Source organism: Panthera tigris, chromosome C2 (genome assembly GCF_018350195.1).
Source record: "Panthera tigris isolate Pti1 chromosome C2, P.tigris_Pti1_mat1.1, whole genome shotgun sequence".
Classification (NCBI taxonomy): Eukaryota; Metazoa; Chordata; class Mammalia; order Carnivora; family Felidae; genus Panthera; species Panthera tigris.
Window position 1 is genome coordinate 59918740 of NC_056668.1, and position 20654 is coordinate 59939393.

The window sequence follows — 20654 nt, forward strand, 5'->3', positions numbered from 1 at the left end:
TGTACTTCTTGTCTCTGTGCTTCTGGACTCTGCAGATTTAGAGGTCCTTGCTCTTCTTTTTTTTTAAGTGACTTTTTTGAGGCATATTTTACATAGCATGTAATTCACCCACTTCAAGTGCATAATTCAATGTTTTTTAGTAAGTTTACCAAGTTGTACAACCATCACAATAAATCCATTTTAAAATGTTTGTGTTATCCCAATAATATTCTCATGCCCATTTACTATTAATCCCCATTCCCACCCTCTGCCCCAGGCAACCACTAATCTACTTTCTGTATAAGTTTGCCTTTTCTGGACATTTTATATAAATGGAATCCTACAATATATAGTCTCTTGCTGCTTGCTTCTTCCACTGAGATTTATCTGTGTCATAGTATGTATCATTAGTTTGCTACTTTTCATTGTTGAATAGTATTTTGCTGTATGGATACACCACATTTTGTCTATCCATTCACTAATTGAAGGACATTTGGGTTATTTCCAACTTTTGGCTATTATGAATAATGCTGTAAAGAACAGTAATGTGCAGGTCATTGTGTGAGTATTTGTTTTCATTTCTTTTGGCTAGATGTCCAGGAGCAGAATCACCAGATGATATGGTAAATCTATGTTTAACTTTTTAAGGACTGTCAAAACATTTTCCAAAGTGACTGCATCATTTTACATTCTCATCAGCAATGTATAAGGATCCCCATTTCTCTACCCACTCTCTAACATTTGTTATTATCTTTTTTTTTATTTTGTAGCCATTCTTTGATGACTAATGATGATCATCTTTTTTATGTGTCTATAGGTAATTTTTAAATCTTTTTTACTAAAATGTCCATTAACATATTAAGCCTTTTTTGGGGGGTGGGGTTAGGTGATTGAATTGTTTGTCTTATTGAATTGTAAAAGTTCTTTGTACATTTTTTTTTTTTAAGTAAACTCTATGCCCCAGTGTGGAACTCACAACCCTGACTGAGATCAAGAGTCACATGCTGACCACCTGAGCCAACCAGGCATACTCTTTATATTCTGGATACAGTCCTTTATCAGATATGTGTCTTGCAAATATTTTGCAAGCCAGTCTTATTGTTTCTAAATGGTGTCTATGACATGCAAAGTTTTGAGTTTTCATAAGTCCCATTTACCTTTTCTTTCTTTTTTATGGTGTTTGTAATGTCATATCTAAAAAATCTTTGCCTATGTTAAGGTCTCAAAGATTCTTACCTACATTTCCTTTTTAAAGTTTTATTGTTTAGCTCTTATATTTAATTTTATAATCCATTTTGAATTAATTTTGGGGTATAGCATGAGGTTGGGCCTAAATTTATGTTTTTGCATGTAAATATCTAATTATCCTAGCACTATTTGTTTAAAAGGCTCTCCTTTCATCAATGAAAAATCAAAAGGATTTTTTTTTAGACTTTTGATTCTGTTCCATTGATCTATATAACTATACTATGCTAATTCCATACTTTTGATAACTGTAGTTTTTTAGTAAGTTTTGAAATTGGAAAGTAAACATTCTCCAACTTTGTCCTTCTTTTCAAAAATTATTTTGGCTGCTCTGGATTGTTTGCATTCCCATATCAATTTCACAATCTGCTTATAAGTTTCTGGGAGAAAAAAAAAAGATCTGTTGGACTTTTGAGAAGGATTGCATTACATATATAGATCAATTTAGAGAGAATTGCCATCTAAACAATGTTGAGTCTTCCAATCAAATAACATGGAGCCTCTAGGTCCTGTTCTTTTTTATATGTTTTAAATTAAAAAAATATGAAGGTCAAATTCACATAACATAAAATTTACCATTTCAAAGTGAGCAATTCAGTGTACCTCTATCTGTTGTGAGACACTTTTTCTGTCTAGTTCCAAATATTTTCATCACTCTGAAAGAAATCATACATCCATTAAGCAGTTAGTCCCCATACCCTCTTCTCCCACCTTTGGAAACCACCGATCTATTTTTATCTCTATGGATTTAACTATTCTAGGTATCATAAAATATGTGACCTTTTGTGTCTGGCTTCTTCCACTTAGCATATTGTTTTTGAGGTTCATCTACATTGTAGCATGTACCAGTACTTCATTCCTTTTCATGGCTGAATAACATTCCATTGTATGGATATACCACAATTCATTTATGCATTTGTGTGTTGATGGCCATTTGGATTCTTTCCAAATTTTTGGCTATTATGAGTAGTGTTGCTATGAACATTTCTATGCAAGTTTTTTTTTTTTTTTTTTTTTAAAGACTTGTTTTCAATTCTTTGGGATATACACCGGAGTGAAATTGCTGGATCATGAAGTAATGCTATGTTTAACTTTTTGAGGTAAAGATCCTTGCTCTTAAAGGAGAAATATGTCTAGTAGGGGATGAAAATCCCATTAAGCTTTACGTTATGTCTTTCACCTAGTCATTTGGAGCTCCTTGTGCCAGGAGACAAACAGATAAGAGATGGAGCATCCTGGCAAAGATAATTGAATCCTGATAAGGAGAAGTTAAGGATGTTGTTACACAATGAGGGAAGAATACATTTGGTGCCTGTATGGTCCACTAAAGTGTCTCTTTGTCTTCCTTTGTTTAATTTTGCCAATATATGGATAAGTGTAGCAGCCATGTTCTGAGAAAGTTACCATATCCCTCAGGGTCACTCCATCAGATTTGTTCCTAGACCAGTAGAGTGCTAATCAGTAGTGAGGGGCGTCTAGAATAGATGATGGAAGAAGACAACAATGAGAATTATTTTGGCATTGAGACCAGTTGGTTTGACAGAGATTACGGTCCATCCCACTCAACTTCCACAGAAAGAGAGACCAACTAGATTCCTGATGAAGCTGTTTCTAGAATTTATCATATAAAGAAAGTGGAGCCAAATGACATTTAGTGTATGCTGTGGTGTGCATCCAGATCTCCCCTTCAGGATTGAGGAATTTCTTCCCCCAGTTGCCAGGAGTGTTGACAATGAGAGCTTTCAACTGCAGAGAGCCTCCTTGCCTAAAGCACGCCTCCTTCCCAGGGATGGTCCACATCCAACTTCTGGCTGGGGCCATAAAAGTCCCTGCTCACTGAGAAATCCCAGAAAGACTAAGTTCCTTGTATGACTGCATCACAGTTCAACTCCTCCTTCTGCTGAATCTGACTTCTGACTTGCTTTACATATAGGTGTTGATCCCTAAGGCATATCCCATTGAAGTTATCTATTCAGCATGCAAATCTCCTTCTTAGGATTTCAATAGGAGCCCTAAGAGTCTGTGTAATTTTTGGGGTCATTAAAAATAGAATATTTGAATTATGCAGAAATGAGTCCATAGCACTCTGAACTGGTTAAATAAATGGCATTTAGAAGATTGTATTCTATCTGGTGCCCTATATTTTAAGGGAAATACTAACAACATAGCTACATCCAGAAGAAATCAATGAAGATGGAGAGTGTAAGAAAATGTTACCTGGAGTAGAAAAAGGAATTGAGACTTTGGTGAACTGTCTTAATCCCACAAAGGCAGTCACTGGGAAGATGGAATAGAAGTTTCTGTGCTGGAGGAGGGAACAGGGGTGCAAAGGTAGATTTTATAAGAAGACAGATTTTGGTTGAAAGGAGGGAGGAATTTTCTGAAAGATAACCTGTCACTTGTATTGGGGAGAAGTGATCCACTTTCTTAATATGGCTGGATGATCATGGGTCAGAGATGTTAGAATTTCTGCAATAAGTTGGAGACTGGGCTAAAGTCCCTTCCAACTTCCAAATCCCATGATTTTAGGTTGTTATAAATGGAAGCTTTTCAGGGGTCTTTAATATAGAATCTTATGGAATCTGTAAACCATAATGCAGGTTAACTTAACTCTATTATGTTAAGTTTTCTTAGAAGGAAAATACCTTCCTTCACCTTAGCCCATCTACAATGGTGCTAAATGGGGTAGGAGAAGTACATGATATTCCCTCAGCTTTCCTTAGCCTCAATGGGTTTGCTGTTGAATTCCTTTTTATTTTATTTTATTTTGTTAAGACAGTGAGAAACAACTAAGGATGTTCTTTGAACAGTTTTGACTTTTATTAATAAGCATGTTTGTAGGTTTTTAGGCCTCAGAAGATAATTTATGCCCTTCTAGAATTATTTTTAGCTTGTCTTATCATAGCTTAGGAATCCAGATTTACCACTTTTACTGATAACAAAGTTAAGCACCAGGAAGTTTGCAGAATTGACTCAGGCCACTAAAGAGACTATATGCCAAGGCTGGAATCTAACCTCATATTTTAAATGACAGAGCTTTTGTGAATTTCCACAAGTCATCCAAATTCCAAGTCCTCTTGCCTTCCAGATCACTTTCACCACATTTTATGGATTGATTTGTGTTCCCGCAAAAAGGTATTTTGAGGTTCTAATCCCCAGAACCTGTAAATGTAAACTTATTTTGAAATAGGGTCTTTGCAGATATAATCAAATTAAGATTGGATTAGGGAAGGATCTAATTCGATGACTTATAAGAAGAGGGAAACTTGAACACAGACATACAGCAAGAGAATGCCATGTGAAGAAGGAGGAGAGATTGGTGTTACTCTGCCCCACTTAGGGACGTTAAGGATTGCTGGTAACATCAAGATCTAGGAGGAGGCTAAGAATGATCTTCCCCTACAGCCTTCAGAGAGTATGGATCTGTCAACACCTTGATTTTGGACTTGGAGCTTTCAGAACCATGAGATAAATCTCTGTTGTGTTAAGCCACACAGTTTGTGGTCATTTGATACGGCAGCCCTAGGAAACTAATGCTCCGGATCCAGTGTGCTTCTCTCAGGAAAAAAGAGATGGAGTAAGAAGAAAGGCTGTTAGGCTCAGACATCATGAGGAGCAAAGATGGAAAGTCTTGAGGAATACCTGTGTTCTGATCCTCATTCCCTGGCCAGGAGAGGAACAGAGGCCCCAAGGTCACCTTTAGCAAGCACGTATCTGCCATTAGCCTGGCGTCAGATCACTCTATACTTGGGCACATGGCTGGATGAGCAGGGAAAGGGTGTGCTGTTAGGGACTAGCCATTTGCCTAACAACTTCACTACTAATCCAGCCAAGTATCCTGGGAACATTTAGGGAATAAAAGACAAGAGAAAAATCAGATTTCATGTGGGAGGCTGAACAGATTGTGCCTGATAGCATGAGACAATTAGAGAATCAGCAAAGAGAAAGAAAGATGGGCTGTGAACCAGATAGCAATGATAAAAATAGCTGCTTAGGGGGATGATGATGATGATGATGATGAAGATGATAATAATATCAATGATAATAATCTCTCACATTTGTTAGAGCTTATCGTTGTCAAACACTTCTAATTCATAATGTAGTCTAATCTTCGTCTAGTGAGTAAGGCCATTGGGATGGGTGGGGCAAGACGTCCCAGGACTTGTGCTTGGCACAGACTCCTAGGTTCTGCCTCTGCTAGTGTGTGCGACTGAGCAGGGCTGACATCGGCATCACCCTCCACTGAATCTCCGTGTCAGGAGGTAGTCATGGAAACTCACTTCCCTCCTAAGCTGATGAGGAGAGAATTAGGTAGAAAGGAGGAATCAAGTTAATTGCCTGTCATCCCCTCTCTGCTCTTTGTGTGTTGACTCAAATTAAGCTTTTTCAGCTTTCTGATATCAGCAGATACCAAAGGATGGGAGCACAGGCCTGGGAGTCAGGACCTGCTGGAAACAGCCAGTTCTGAGCAAATCCCTTAACCTTTCTGCTCCTCTGTTTAGTTCTGACCCAAGCATTCAGGAAGACAAATCTCTTTGCTTGACCCCCTCGATTTCTGACCCAAACGCTCTGAACTGCCTTAATTTTAACCATCTCTGATTCTACATCCATTCAGCCAGCCATTTCTCCACTTGTATAGAAAAGAGCAAAGAATTCAAATTGAATTTTGCATTTATTGAAATTCACTGTAGCACAGAGGGAAGTAATTAAATAAGTCAGTTAAGTAAGTCGTCTGTGATGTGTGTTGCCCACATGGAGGGAAGTGGGGGAAAGATCTAGAGGTTTTCTGCAAGTTGTATCACCACCTGCTCAGTTACCACCTGAGCAGAGCTGGAGGAGGTCTCCAAAGATGAGGCCCTTTCCTTTCCTGCCCTATGGCCTCTTCTCTACAGCCAGATGGAATTATTTGAGATGCCTTGAATGCTTCTTCCTTGTTTACATCTTTAGCCCTTCAAAGGTTTTCTCTGCCTGGTACACCATTCCTACTTTTTAATTATGTCTTAACTCTGACAATACTTGTCTGGGAAGACTTGTTAGGGCTGAATATTGAACTTCCAAACACTATATGAATTCTTTTTACTATAGACAAAAAGTAGGTCATTGGTATATGCATAAGTTAGACTTTCCCAGTGTGCTACAAGCTTCTGGGGGCAGGGACCTTGTCTTCCTTGATGATGTTTCCCAGCACTAACACCATGCCTGGCACACAGAAGGTGATAAATCAACATTTATTTATTTATTGAATAAGTGATTGATTTAGTAAATGAACAATGAAAGGCGTGTTAGAGGATATGTGCTAGGAAAAGGAAATATTTATTTATGATCTAGAGTTGAATGTTGGTTGAAATCTATCTGGATTTCCACGCTTATTTGCATTTCACCCAAACAGTATGGGAAGCTCTGAGGCTTCATTAGGCCCCAGAACAGGTTTGCCCTCAACAACTCTGCTCTGCTTCATTCAGGGCAACATTTCTCCTGCAATTTTTGGCCATGCTGGCTCTGAGAGTGCAAAGCTCTGAGGTTAAGTGCTGGTTCATAGTGGGAACTATAGAGGTCGAGGTGGTAGAATGAAGAATCCCAGGATGAAGAGGCTGAAGGGAATGTTTGGGATTCCCTTAGAAGGCTCTGCCTGGATCAGAAGAAATTCTAGGAAGGGAATGCTGTCTCAGATTAGAGATAAGAGACACTGTCTAGGAGAAAAGAAGCCTCTCAGCTTAATGGTGAAGGTGACAGTATGACTTTCTCCTTGTATCTATATGGAGTTTATAGTTTTTATAGAAGAGTTCAGTATATTTGACTGTGTGTCTGTCATTAGCCAACTGTGGGACAATAGTTCTGGACTTGAGTTTCCTTTTGTACAAATGAAGGAGAGAGTAGAAACAAATACTCTCTAAATTCTGTTGCATGATTTTATAAAAACAGATTATGAATTTCCTGGGTGACTGTTTTAGAAATTGAACATGGCAGGAGAGTGAGAGCAATGCCTTGGGCTGGGTTCTTCAGGAAGTTTAAGGGTGGCAGTGGGTCAGGTAGGCTGAAGCTCTCACAGCGATTTTTGTCCCATTCTTTTCTCCCTGTCTTTTTCTCCCACCCATTTACCTCTCTGGTGGAAGGCAGTGTGTCATAGTAGTTAGTTGTATGGGCTTGCGAAGCAGGTAGAAGTATATTCAAATCCCAGCTCTGGGGGTGCCTAGGTGGCTCAGTCAGTTGAGTGTCTGACTTCGGTTCAGGTCATGATCTCACGGTTCTTTGAGGTTGAGCCCTGCAACAGGCTCACTGATGTCAGCACAGAGTCTGCTTAGGATCCTCTATCCCCCTCTCTCTGCTCCTCTCCCATTCCCCGACCCTGTCAAAAATAAATAAACATTAAAAAAAAAAAATCCCAGCTCTGCCACTATGTATAACCTGAGGCAAATTTCCTGACTTCCCTTAGCCTCAATTTCCTTACCTACAAAACTGAGTTTATCTTCTTAAGGTTATCATAAAGTTTTAATGATGTAAGGTTTTTGATGTAAGGAAGGATACACAATATTTGCTATTCATTCTTCCTCATAAATATATTAGTGCTGATGTGGCCTATGTTTTTATTTTTAGTACTCTAATTTTGACACGGAATTTTATTAATTTTAACCCACTATCCTACTTGTTTTCTGTTTATTGTGCATGGGAAAATCTAGGAATCATGTACTTTTACCTCTTCAGATATGTAACTGTCTCAGTCCCCAGTTCTGCTTGCACCATAAACCTACTGAGCTAGATGGTATAAGGTACAAGAACTAGTGGGCACACAAAATTTTTCCACTGAGTTAAAATATAAATACTGATATACACAACAACATGTTAAAAATGCTGGCATTAAAAGCATTCAGGAGTAACAGGTAACTAAGTCACTGGGGATATATATTTCCTTCTTATACACTTAAGGGTTAGAGGAATAAAGATTGGGCAAAGGAAGACTTGGATTCTTTGTAAAGTTCTCGTGCACTTTAAAGCTTTACCAGCACTGGGACACCTGGGTGGCTTAGTCCATTAAGCGTCCGACTCTTCATTTCAGCTCAGGTTATGATCTCACGGTTCGTGGGTTCCAGCCCCGCGTCGGGCTCTGTGCTGACATCAGAGAGCCTGCTTGGGATTCTCTTTCTCTCTGACCCTCCATCATTTATGCATGCTCTCTTTCTCTCTGTCTCTTTCAAAATAAATAAATAAACTTCTAATAAAAAAAAAGTAACATATTACCAGGATTGCTGTGGACATCTGTCATGCCTGTGCACTAACAGCTCTTAACAGTAAATTTCTTGAAGTTCGATATGATAACACTTCATAAATTATCTGTAAATTGTATCTTGATTCTGTAGTCAGTAAGGAATAGCTTCTGTAGGTGAACAGGTAGTGGTGAGAATATTCAAGTTCCTTCTAAATGCAATTTTGAATGACATTGACACATTATTTTTATAATGCCTTTAATTTCAGTTGTTGGAGTGGTCACGTTCAGATTCTGCACTAGGCCTTTATAAAGACTGTCCGTGTGCTGTCTTTGGACAGCTACATGCCTGGTGCCCTCGTTCTGAGGTCTACTAGCAGTCTAGGGGAGTCTCTTCCATGCTCACAAATGAACAAACATAGGAGCAGGTGGTGGGATCCTTGAGGGCAGGAGCTGTTTTATTCATTGTCATATATCCAGAGCCTGGGAGGTGACTGGCACTTTGTAGACACTTGGGACTTACTGGGTTTAGGGTCTGAAAGTATTGGGTCTCTGTTAAGCAGGAGATGAAGATGCCTGGGAATAAAAAGTTTATAGCATTATGAAAAGCATATCTGAGGCATGTTATGAACTGCATGGTTTAAAGTGATACTACAGTGGGAGCCATCATTCCTTTTCCACTTAACAACCTCATCCTGAATTACTCTGAGGTTGAGTCTCTGGGATTATGGGAATGGAGTCAAAGGGTCTTCTTAGCTAGACCTACAATACAGGGGTAACAAGGTTTGAAAGGAAGCCCATGTCCCAATGTGGGACAATGTCTTCCTCAGGGCGAGGAATTTTCCTCACCAAATGCAGCCAGATTCTACAGAGAGGTAGAAGCACTGGCCTTGTCCTTATAGTTCAGGATACAATGAACCAAAGGAATGACCAAAAGGGTGTTGGCCCACAAAAGTACAGGGTCAGCCTGATAGTTTAATTATAGGCTCGAAGGAAGAGAGACTGGCTGTTTTGCAAGATGGTTTACTGGCTGAGATTTCAAGGACCCCTGGCGAGTTGACAATTATGAGATCTGTTCATTTTTCCTTCACTGTGATGAATCATGCCTCGGATGACAATTTGGTGTGTGTGTGTGTGTGTGTGTGTGTAGAGTCGAGTCACGTTTTATCAGCTTCTCTCTGAATTATTGCTTATCATTCAGGGACCTCCCAAGCACTTGAAGATTTACAGGATGAAGTCAGAGTTTTAGCTGGGGAGGTAGAACATTCTGTTTAGGAAGAAGCAGTTGGTTACACCTGCTACTCAGGGATGTCCTGGCTCCAGGAATCTTCCTGCCTCATGCCAGAGAACATAGCACAGTCTTTCTCAGCAGGCCCTGGCCAGTTGCCCAGTGGCCTGGTAGCTAAAGGTGGGCACAGCGAGTATGTTCTCCTCTCCTTCAGCAAGACAGGATCTTGAGGAAAGCTTTACGGAACTCAACATTGAAGGTGGTATAGATCACAGGGTTGAGGGCACTGTTCACGTAGCCCAGCCACGTGGTGGCGCTGTAAAGCTCTGGGGACACATGGCAGACTTGGCAGTGGGTATTGAGAACGTGGGTCAAAAAGAAGGGCAGCCAGCAGACAATGAAGGTCCCTGGGTTACAAAGGAAGAGAGAAATTGGGTAAGGGGTTTGCTTACTCTTTCTGTTATAACAATGAAAATGATTCATGGTTGTTTGTTATCTGCCAGCGGCTATGCTGGAATTTTACATACCCGTTTATTTGTATACCAACCCTATGAAGTAGGTGTGATTAGCCACTTTTTTGGCGGGGGTGGTGAGAAAACTACATGCTTACATCTTTGATTCATCTCAGGCCTTTGTTCCTAAATCAGTTTTCTAGTTTGCTATTTAGGTAGCTCTTTACCAGTCTTTTCTACTTCTCAATTCAATTCAAATGTTTATTTAATGTCTAGCTGTGTGAGACCTGATCCTAGGCACTGATAGGGAAGAAGACCTTAAAGACATGACTGACAGTTCCTGCTGTTGAGATTACATCTAGATGTTCTCACAAAGTCCCTAAGATATGAAAAAGTGAGGTTTGTCAGTGACAATGAACAGAATAAATTGCCTTCACTAACTCTATATGGTACCTGTGACTTATTGATTTTTTTCTTAATTTAAATAAATCCTCTATTTTTCTCCTATAATGACTAACCCTGATTTTATTCATAACAGGAAACTTGATAAATACAGAAATGTGAAAGAAGGAAAATAACCATCCACCACTCAAAGACAATCACTTTTGACATCTTGGTAAATTAATTTTCGTATTTTTTTCTCTGTATTTAAAATAATCTAGATGTTATTGCACCATATGACTGAATTTTTTTGCATCCCTATTTTTTTCACTTAATTTAGAATACAAGTAAGCATTTATAAAATATCCAATATGTGCCAGAAATTTTTATTGAATTGTTATCTTCTTTATTATTTGATTTGTCCATTACATCTCCACGTGATAGGCAACAAACCCAATAGCTAAATGGAGCTCAACTAGGCCACTTGTTAAATTTCATGTTTCGTAAATTTCAGCCTAGGTCTTTTGAATTTTCACTGGAGTTAACATTTATACATAACCCCTCCTCAGTTGTATTGCAAACATTTATAAATATTACAGCTATTGAATTTCCAATTTCTGACAAATGCGGTTCCTTAGTACCCCGGGTCAGCTCCACCAACTCAACCTAACCCGACCAAATCCAACGCAACTCAATGCAACATGACCCAAACTCACCAAGCACAATGGCCAACATCTGGGTTGCCTTTTTCTCCCGAAGTGGCACTCCGCGGGATTGCAAGGGCCCCAACTTTAGAGATGTCGACAACCTGCCATTACTGAGTTTTCGAACCTCTAAGCTGAGCTTGGGTGCCATGGTGGGGCTGAGGGAGTTCTGAGTCCTCCCCTCCCTTTTCAACTCTCCTCCTGCTTCTTGGAAGCCTAGTTGCCCCAAGGCAGTATCTTGGCAGATGCTGTAGTAGCGCTTCAGCTCCAGGTGTGCCCGGCCAGGGGATAGTGGCTGCAGGTGGGACAAGAGAGGGTCCTGAGACTCCTGGGGACACTGTTTACCTTCTGAATGTTCCTGAAAAGGAAAGAGGATGCAAAAAAGTTAGAGGAAACCATCATGTTGTGAAACCTACATCTGAAAGTAGTGGGATCACGAAAAGTTACGGTATGTGAAATCTGCTTCTGACTTTACAACTAAAAAACACCCATCAGATATAGAACATTTGAGAATCACAATAATCCCCTTAGGAGGGTCGTATAGGGTTATAGCCTGGCCTTTTTGAGCTAGAATGACCTGGATATACAGAGGAACACATTAAATGACGCTACTAAGATGTAAATCATAAAATCTGGAATGTGGGGAAGTCTGTAAGATAAATGACTCAGTTTTCTTTTTCTCCAACAAATAAATTGCGACAAAAACAACAGTAACGTTTACCAGTTGCAAAGTATGGGTCTTATTTGAATTTTGATTCAAATAAACCAACTACAAAAAATTTACAAAACAATTGGGGTAATGTGAACACTGATTGGATATTTAATGATATTAAGGAGTTATTGATTTGATATTAAGGAGTTATTGATTTGCTTAGTGTGATATCTTGTGGTTACATGTTTATAAAATAGTCTGTATCCCTTAGAGAGTCTTACAGAAATATTTTTGGCTTAAATGTTATGATACTTGGGATTTGCTTTGTAAGAATCCATTAGGCATGGATGAGTATAGGTGGGAGTGTAGATGAAATAAGACTGGCCATGAGTTGATAATTGTTGAAGCTGGCTGATGGCTACTGAAGGATTTGTTATATTTGTCTTTCTACTTTTTTATTTTTGAAATTTTCCACAATAAAAAGTAGAAAGAAAGAAAGGAAGGAAGGAAGGAAGGAAGGAAGGAAGAAAGAAAGAAAGAAAGAAAGAAAGAAAGAAAAACAAACCCAGGATTTTCATCTCAGCTTTCCTACTTATCAGATATATCCTTGGGCAAGTTAATTAAATACCTCTGAGCCTCATTTGTAAAACAGAAAAGAAATTGGGGAAAAAAAAGGTTTAGGATGAGTAGAACCTGAGAGTAAAAAACTGCAGCTATTTGGATATTTCTGGTATTTGGCGGGGATGTATGTGTTCAACATCTGAACTTCTTTCTATGCTTGAAGAATCAGACTCTGTCAATCTTGAGTAGTAGGCAGGACCCCTCAGCTCCCATTATTGAAGCCATAAAAGCCATATGTTTACTCTCCCCACATCCTCACTGGTCATCTAGAACTCTGGCACATAAACCAAGCCCAGCAAATTAGAGAATTGTACCTAAGACCTTGAATTGGAGCTTGTGAAGCAGGGAGACTTTAGAATATGTCTAGCAGTTGGGGCACCTGGGTGGCTCAGTCGGTTAAGCGTCCGACTGGCTCAGGTCATGATCTCATGGTTCATGAGTTCGAGCCCCGCATCAGGCTCTGTGCTGACAGCTCAGAGCTTGGAGCCTGCTTCAGATTCTGTGTCTCCATCTCTCTCTGCCCCTCCCCACTCGTGCTGTCTCTCTCTCTCTCAAATATAAATAAAAACATTTAGAAAAGAATATGTCTAGCATACTGTGGCAGTCAGTGTCCAGTGTCCTAGGTCTTCCAACCAGATTCTTCCTTAGGCAGGAACAGCATCATCTGAAGTTATTCTTCATTGTCTGAGCTACTTTGGTATCCTTCTAGTAAATTCCTTTTTCTGTATGTTAGTCAGTGTTAGCAACCAAGAATGCTCACTACTTTCTCCTTAGTTCAAGGAATCACAGTGCTAGTGCACTGTACACACTCAGAAACATTGCTGAATGAATGAATGCAATAGGCCTTTAATATGATACAGTATTTTTAAAACTCTGCTCCATAGAGGTGTTCATAGGGATTCTAGTATAATATAATTTTAAAATTTTTGATGGGGTTTTAAAATAATTCATATAAACATATTGTGTTTTTTTAATTTTTAAAATTTACTTTATATATATATAGAGAGAGCACAAGTGGGGGAGAAGGGCAGAGGGGGAGAGAGAGAGAGAGAGAATCTTAAGCAGACTCCACACTCAGCATGGGGCCCAACCCAGGGCTCAATTCCATGACCCTGGGATCCTGACCTGAGTCGAAATCAAGAGTCTGATGCTCAACTGACTGAGCCACCCAGGTGCCCTAGGCATATTGTGTTTTTATCTGAATGGCCATTTATAACCAATATTATGATTGTGCTGGCATCTAGTAATCTAAAAGTGACAATATTTAACTTCAAATGCATTACTTCTGAAACTAAAGGACTGGGGACAAATTCTTGAGTATTCTTGTGAAATCTCAGGTTTGAGAACATTGATCTAGTATAATTTGTCTCTATTTTACAGATGTGGAAACTCAGTCCTGAAGAAGCAAAGTGATCCTTTCAAGCATATATATTGGTGAGTGTATTTTTCAGCTCTCTGCAAATGCTCATCACTACCGTCATGACTGGCATGAAGAAACACTGGATTCCTCTGGGTCTGGCTGACAGAGCCCTCCACTCCCAGGTGGTAGGACAGGACCTGTTTCTCCATACTCCTGGCAATGCCAGCCTCTTGGCTCTCCATTCTCTCTTTCTTCCTTTTGGCCTTAGAGTCTCCTCAGACCTTAGATCTGCTATAGGCAACTTTAAAATTCTTACCTATTTTTAAAAAATTATTTACAGGGGCACCTGGGTGGCTCAGTCGGTTAAGCATCCAACTTCGGCTCAGGTCACGATCTCACGGTATGTGAGTTCGAGCCCCGCGTCAGGCTCTGTGCTGACGGCTCAGAGCCTGGAGCCTGTTTCAGATTCTGTGTCTCCCTCTCTCTCTGACCCTCCCCCGTTCATGCTCTGTCTCTCTCTGTCTCAAAAATAAATAAACGTTAAAAAAAATTAAAAAAAAATTTATTTACAGCAAGAATCTCTATCTGCTATACCAGGCATGTGTAAAAAGTGGTTAATTAACTATACAGAGATTGGACAAAGCTCAGACCTTCATCATTATGAGGTTTTGAAATTTTATTCCTAATGTTTACTTGGAGTTCAGGGAGAGGAATATTGATCTTCTATTTAACAGCTCCGTTCTGTGCTCAGCTTACTTGGGAAGGCAGGGCTGGATTGAAGTAAAAGGACAAGGATAAGGGTGACCACAAAATTGTCTTGGTTTTCCCCCATATACAGTGGGAAACAGAACACTTGAAAGTCTCACATTAGCATCTCTTCTATGCTTTTTTCGCTCTGCCCACGTATGCTTCATTGATACCCTGTTCCCTCTAGACAGGTGACTCTGGATGACATCCTCACACCACACCAAGAGTCAGTGGCTCTAGTCATTGGGATCTATCTCCATAGTGATATGCTTTCTGAATATCATTTGGAGATTCCTATTCTGGAGCTCAAATCAGGATCTCATATTTATTAACAAGTAAGGGATTGGGGCCAGTCCATTCTGGGGTGGAGGTGGAAGCAAGTCAAGTCAGCATCTTGAGAAAATGTATCCTATTCTTCTCCTATAATCAAAGCCATGGCTTACTTACCATTTGCCCCGTGGCATCTGATGGAAATCTGTCCCTTATTGAAAACTGCCGAATGGGGTGCAGCCTCAGACAGGAAGACTAGGGTAGGTTGAAGGAGAAAAAGCTGTAGGTTAAGTTCTACATGGTTGAGCCATATAGATGCCAATGTTTGAAATATAATATGTTCCTATCCTCAGTCTCAGGTCCTTACCTCTTATTTCATGGGGACCAATATTCTTGTTCTACCCAAGTCTTGGAATTTCAACTTTGAGAGACTGACTCTCACTCAGGTCATTATAGGTTAATCTAAACATCCAAATTGGACCTGCCTTCAAGATCAAATTCAGTTCTTACTCTGTTTATGAAGCCCTTTCCTAAGCATATTGACCTCTATTTTCTCATAACCTCCACAGCACTTATATTTTGGTGCTTAATTGTCTTCATCTCAGTTCATAAACATCGCATCCAGTTTGGGGCTGTTAGTTAACTTTGAGTGGAGGGAGGTGTGCTTTATTTGCTTGTCTGGATTCTAAACTCCATGAAGGCAGAGGCCGTATAATATTCCTGCTACCCCTTCTTTAGCATATTGCAAGTGACTGGTATCCATCCATTTATGCTTTGAGTACATCTTGTGCCAGACACTGGGATAAGTAGGCTTTATAGCTCAAGCAAGTGGAAGATCAGTGCTGAGGTAGCGCTCCTTTTCAGGGCCTTGAAAGGCCCCATAAAACACATCATCAGTTTTCCATTTCACAAGCTGGACAGCATCTTGACACAGGGGCAGATCTAGTAAGGAAAAGAGGTTTCCGTGGACCCCAGTGATTCTTAGAATAAGATGTCTGCTAAAAAGTCAGTCCTGGGGACCTACCAGTGGTGCGTGGGACAACTGCACACTAAGACTGCGAATCCTGTGTGACATTTGAACTTCTGGTCATTTGGGAGCAATGAAAAACTTTGATGGAAAGGAGAAGTCCAGAAACCATCCTATAATATTGCCAAGCAATTTGAGCTCCAAGGAAGACTAGCAGTGCACTTTTTGATTTAATTTCCTACTCTAAAGCATAGCTAATCCCAGCGGATTAGAAGGTGGGTGTCAGATGTGTGTCTCCTGAGGGGCAGTATGGCAAAAGCATGTCCTGCTGGACACAAGGCTGGAGGCCACCAGGCTGGGGACTGTTTCTCCTCTGTCCCTCCAGGGTGCTTACTTGTTGTGGGAAGCTAGGTCTGACACTGATGCACTGACTGTTCTGTCGAGTGAGGATCCGTTTCCGTCTCCTCTGTCTCAACACCACATAGATCCTGGCATAGACAAGGACCGTCACTCCAAAGGGCAGGTAGAAGGACACCACTGAAGAGTAGATGACAAAATCAGGGTTGGAGATGGAGCAGACGGTGGGGTCTCCTATGAGTGAGAGAAAAGGAGAAAGCAAAGCAGTTTGCCAAGTAGGAGACATCAGTGGGGAGTGTACAATATGGCCTCATATCTTGTGTGGCGTCTCCACCATCTAATCCACACAGAGCTTTGGGAAGCAGGGTTTCCCAGCCCACCCACTCCCTCATCATGTCTCGGTTCACATCCTACCTCATATGCAGAGGCTCCTAAAATCCAGGAGCAAAAGTGGGTATAAGTATGCTTCTATTTGTGGAAAAATGGATGTACCCACACATGGACACACACATGTGTGTGTCTACATACTTGTTTTAAGCATTGTCTTTAAGATTACTAGTGTTTGCTTCTAGGGAGGGTCACAGGGCAGCTACCAATCTAGGGTAGAAGGGAGACCTACATATATGTATGTGTATATATATTCCCTCACACCTTATGTTTTACCATGGGCAAGAACTTATTTCCCCATTAAAAATATTGAAAGCATATGCATGAGAAAGAGCAAAGAGAAAACACAGAGCTATTTCAGAATCACTGACCCCTGAAGACCCTCAGTATACCATCACTGAGCCTGCACTGTCATCCTGTCCTTTCTCTCCTATCTGGGTAAACTGCTGCCCGTCCCTAGATTAGGCTTTGAGACTTCTCCCACAATTTCTCCATGCTTGAAGTCCTGTGAAGCCTGTCAGTGGGCAGAGTGACACTATGGTGAGCAGTGAGTGGGGCCCTGCCCCAACTCCCATTGGGTCTGGCCTGAGTGTATGTCTTGTCAGTGGGGCAGCAATTCTGGAAGCTTCTCTCTGCTGAGTCCCAAATGAGGTGGTGAGGACAGTGAGTCCTCTCCCCCAGGAGATGAGGTGCTTTGTCTCAATTATTTCATTGAAATAGTACTGTGCTGTTGGTACAATAACTATTGGGTGAGTCCAAGAATGATGAATATATGAGCAAAGCAGACAAATGAGCATTTTGCAGGAGCACAGAAGCAGTCATTGGCTGGAGCATAGAGGGGAAAGCCTCATAATGTGATTGATGATATTTACCCCAAATAATTTCAACATTTAAGGAGGAAAGGATGATAAGCACTCACCAACTTCCTATTTCAACAAGAGTATATGGAGCACCTACTATGTTCTAGGCACCATGCTGGGTGATAAAAACACTAAGTAGCCCTACTAAGTGGTCAAAGAGGCTTTTGTGAGCTAGCCTGGAAACCTGAGTCCCACAGAGGTGTGAAGGGCAGGGCTGGAAGCAGGTTGCCTTGACAGGTTCATAAACTTAAAGCTAATTGAAGGCTTTGTCTTCAGCTTGTTTCCAAAGACAGAAGAGCCTGATGCATCTGAATTTAGGATGAGTCTATTATTCTTTTAGTCTTGGGTTTCTCAACTGGGATCCCACCAGCTCCCATGTTCTGAAAGCCAGATGAGGTGTTCTGCTGCTCAAATCTAGATAGCAGTCTTCCATTTCCTTGTTTCAAAGGAAATTTAAGACCACTATTTTTATCTGTGAAATGAAGGGATTGTGCTGCCCATTCAGAGATTTTTAGAGTTTCCTCTAGAGCCACCACTCTCTGCTCCACTGCTGTCAATGATGGGAATTTCAGCTAGACTGCTGGGCCTCGGTGGGGAGCTGGGGCAACTCTAGTGAGCCAGGACCCCCAACCTTGGGACTCTCTGCAACCCAAGATCCTGCCTTATTTCTTATCCAGAAATGCATGTTGCTCTTTTCTCGTACGAGGACAACTCCAAGATGGAAGAAACCGATGTTCAACTTTTTTCTGCCTTGTGTTGTCTGACAATTCACAATCTCAAATAGCAGCCTATTTCATTAAAAAGAGCTCTGCCAGGGGCACCTGGGTGGCTCAGTCAGTTGAGCATCGGACTACAGCTCAGGCCATGATTTCACAGTTCGTGGGCTTGAGCCTAGCATCAGGCTCTGTGCTGACAGCTCGGAGCCTAGAGCCTGCTTCAGATTCTGTGTCTCCCTCTCTCTCTGCCCCTCTCTCACTCATGTTCCGTCTCTCTCTTTCAAAAATAAATAAACATTAAAAAAATAGCTTTGCCAGAAAGTTCTTTTGTGTTGCACTTCTTAGTGAAAATCCATCCACTTCCAATATCAGGTGTCATTGGCAGTATCCTGCCCTTTTCTCCTCTACTTTTCACAGGGTGAGTAGAAAAAATGGCTGAGAGAAGTCATTTATATTGGGCTTTCGAATGAACTTGGGAACTTCCTTATAGATGGAAGAGGTGCTAGAGGAACCCACATCCATCACAATAATGAAACTGTACTGTGAAGGTCAGGCTGAGGCAGAGAAGGACGGCTGGGCTTCCTCCCTTTGAGTTCTGCTCACTAATTCCCTGAACTGTGCTCTAGGATGAGGTGACTGGTCTCTATGTCCACCAGCAGAACTACTAGTGCTTAGATTTTCTTTGGAGCAGGTGCATAGTTAAATTTTGAGGTATAGAAACCTTTTCTAATACACAATAATAACAACAATAGCATTAGCTCATATCCATTGGGCCCTTACAATGAACCTGAAGCTTGGATGTGATACATGAATAAGTGGAGGGCTGACTATCGTCTTATTAATAAACTTAAAAGTAAGAGAGAGCAGGGCGCCTGGCTGGATCAGTCAGAAGGGCATGTGACTCCTGATCTTGGGTTGGTGAGTTTGAGCCCCACGTTGGGTATAGAGATTACTAAAACAAAAATAAATTAAAAAAGAAACTTAAAAAAAAATTTTTGCAATAGAATAAATCATGTACTTAAAAAAAAGTGAGAGAGAGATTGAAAGAGATGAGACGGAAGTGAGAGTGTACGTGTTAAGTCATGGGCATTTTCTGCCTTCTTAATTCTATATTTGAAAATCCTTTTGGAAAGATTTTTCTGAATTTTGTTTCTGGAATAATAATGATCTCACTGGTGACAACAACACCAATTAGCTCATCATTCTTCTGCACTTTAGATGTAGTCATTAACTGGGAACTCTGTCTAACGTCAGAGCTTGAGACTGTTTTAACTGTTACTAGGGTGTGTGTATCTGTGGGAGTGAGTAAAACAGCCCCCGCCAACCCCCATGAATGAGTAAGAGGAACCACTCACCCGAGTGAATGGTGGTGGGGATTTGTTGCTGGCCAGGGGCAAGCAGTGCCTTGGTCTAGCAGTGGTTGTGAGATCCCATACTACAAATTCCAACTTAGAATAATGTATTTTTGTATAGAAAGTAGGTTATAGAGGGTGGTTTAGTTATCAGACTAACCCAAAAAGCACATTTAACACTCATCAAAAATAGCATTTTATTTTATTTATTAATTTTTTTCTTAACATTTATTTATTCTTGAGAGATGGAGAGAGACAGAGCACGAGCAGGGGAGAGGCAGATAGAGAATCCGAAGCAGGATCCAGGCTCTGAGCTGTCAGCACAGAACCCCACGTGGGGCTTGAACCCACAAACTGCAAGATCATGACCTGAGCCGAAGTCGGATGCTTAACCAACTGAGCCACCCAGGCGCCCCTCAAAAATAGTATTTTAATGCCAGGCAGCCTCTTAGAGTTGGGTTAGGGAATGTTGCTTTGGGGAGTAAGTGTGTGTCCACAACCATGTTTGTGTGTATAAAGTGTCATTCAGTGAAAACAACAAAGTAACTAATGGTAAAGAGTAATGCAAACATGATAGTAACATCGTATTTTAGGAACACCTTGAGTTAACTAGGCAAATATTTGTTGGATGATTCAGCTGCTTAACCTTTAATGAAGCAGAGAAGGAAGCCTGACCTTGAGCATGCAGTGTGTGTTTGGCAGGTCTATGTATGTTATTCCAATTTATTCTTGACTTAATCATAAAAAGAAAAGCTCTATGAAGGAAGGAGAGTGGAATTATATCACATGTAGTGTCAGAGTCTAAGGTCAGTGATGAAAGTGAACATTATATAGAGCTGAAATTTGCTTTGAAAAATCTCCTGAATCACATACAAAGATATACATGGTTTTATTACAGCCCTGAAGAGCAGTAAGTAAAGATGTGTGATACATACATTAATATGTCATATATGTATTCTAAAGAGTTCAAACACGGCATGCAATTTTAGAAATGAAGTTACTAGGTTTATTTGCAAGAGGCCATATATACAAATAAATGCTGGTAACTTTCTGACTGAGTATATAGACTCAGTCTATATATTTCAGTTTGCTCAAGTTTATGCTTCAGTGTATCCCAAATTTATCAATATGAAAACTTAGAAAAGTTAAGTAGATTGTTCAAGGAGACACAGCTG

At 40.5% G+C, this 20654-nt stretch overlaps 1 protein-coding gene across 2 annotated transcripts in view; it reads right to left on the bottom strand.

Moving 5' to 3' along the window:
- Positions 1–9863: 9863 nt before the first annotated feature.
- The window catches only part of DRD3 (dopamine receptor D3), a 33301-nt gene continuing 22510 nt past the window's right edge, over positions 9864–20654 (bottom strand). The window contains exons 4-7 of one of the 2 annotated variants that reach the window (XM_015544938.2): positions 16202–16398; positions 11350–11485; positions 11203–11250; positions 9864–10060 (exon numbers count right to left, since the gene is read on the bottom strand). In XM_015544938.2, coding sequence (XP_015400424.1) covers positions 9864–10060; positions 11203–11250; positions 11350–11485; positions 16202–16398 — 578 coding nt within the window. Of the gene's footprint in view, positions 10061–11202; positions 11486–16201; positions 16399–20654 lie in introns of both variants that reach the window. The other variant, XM_007098637.3, reaches the window with a different exon arrangement.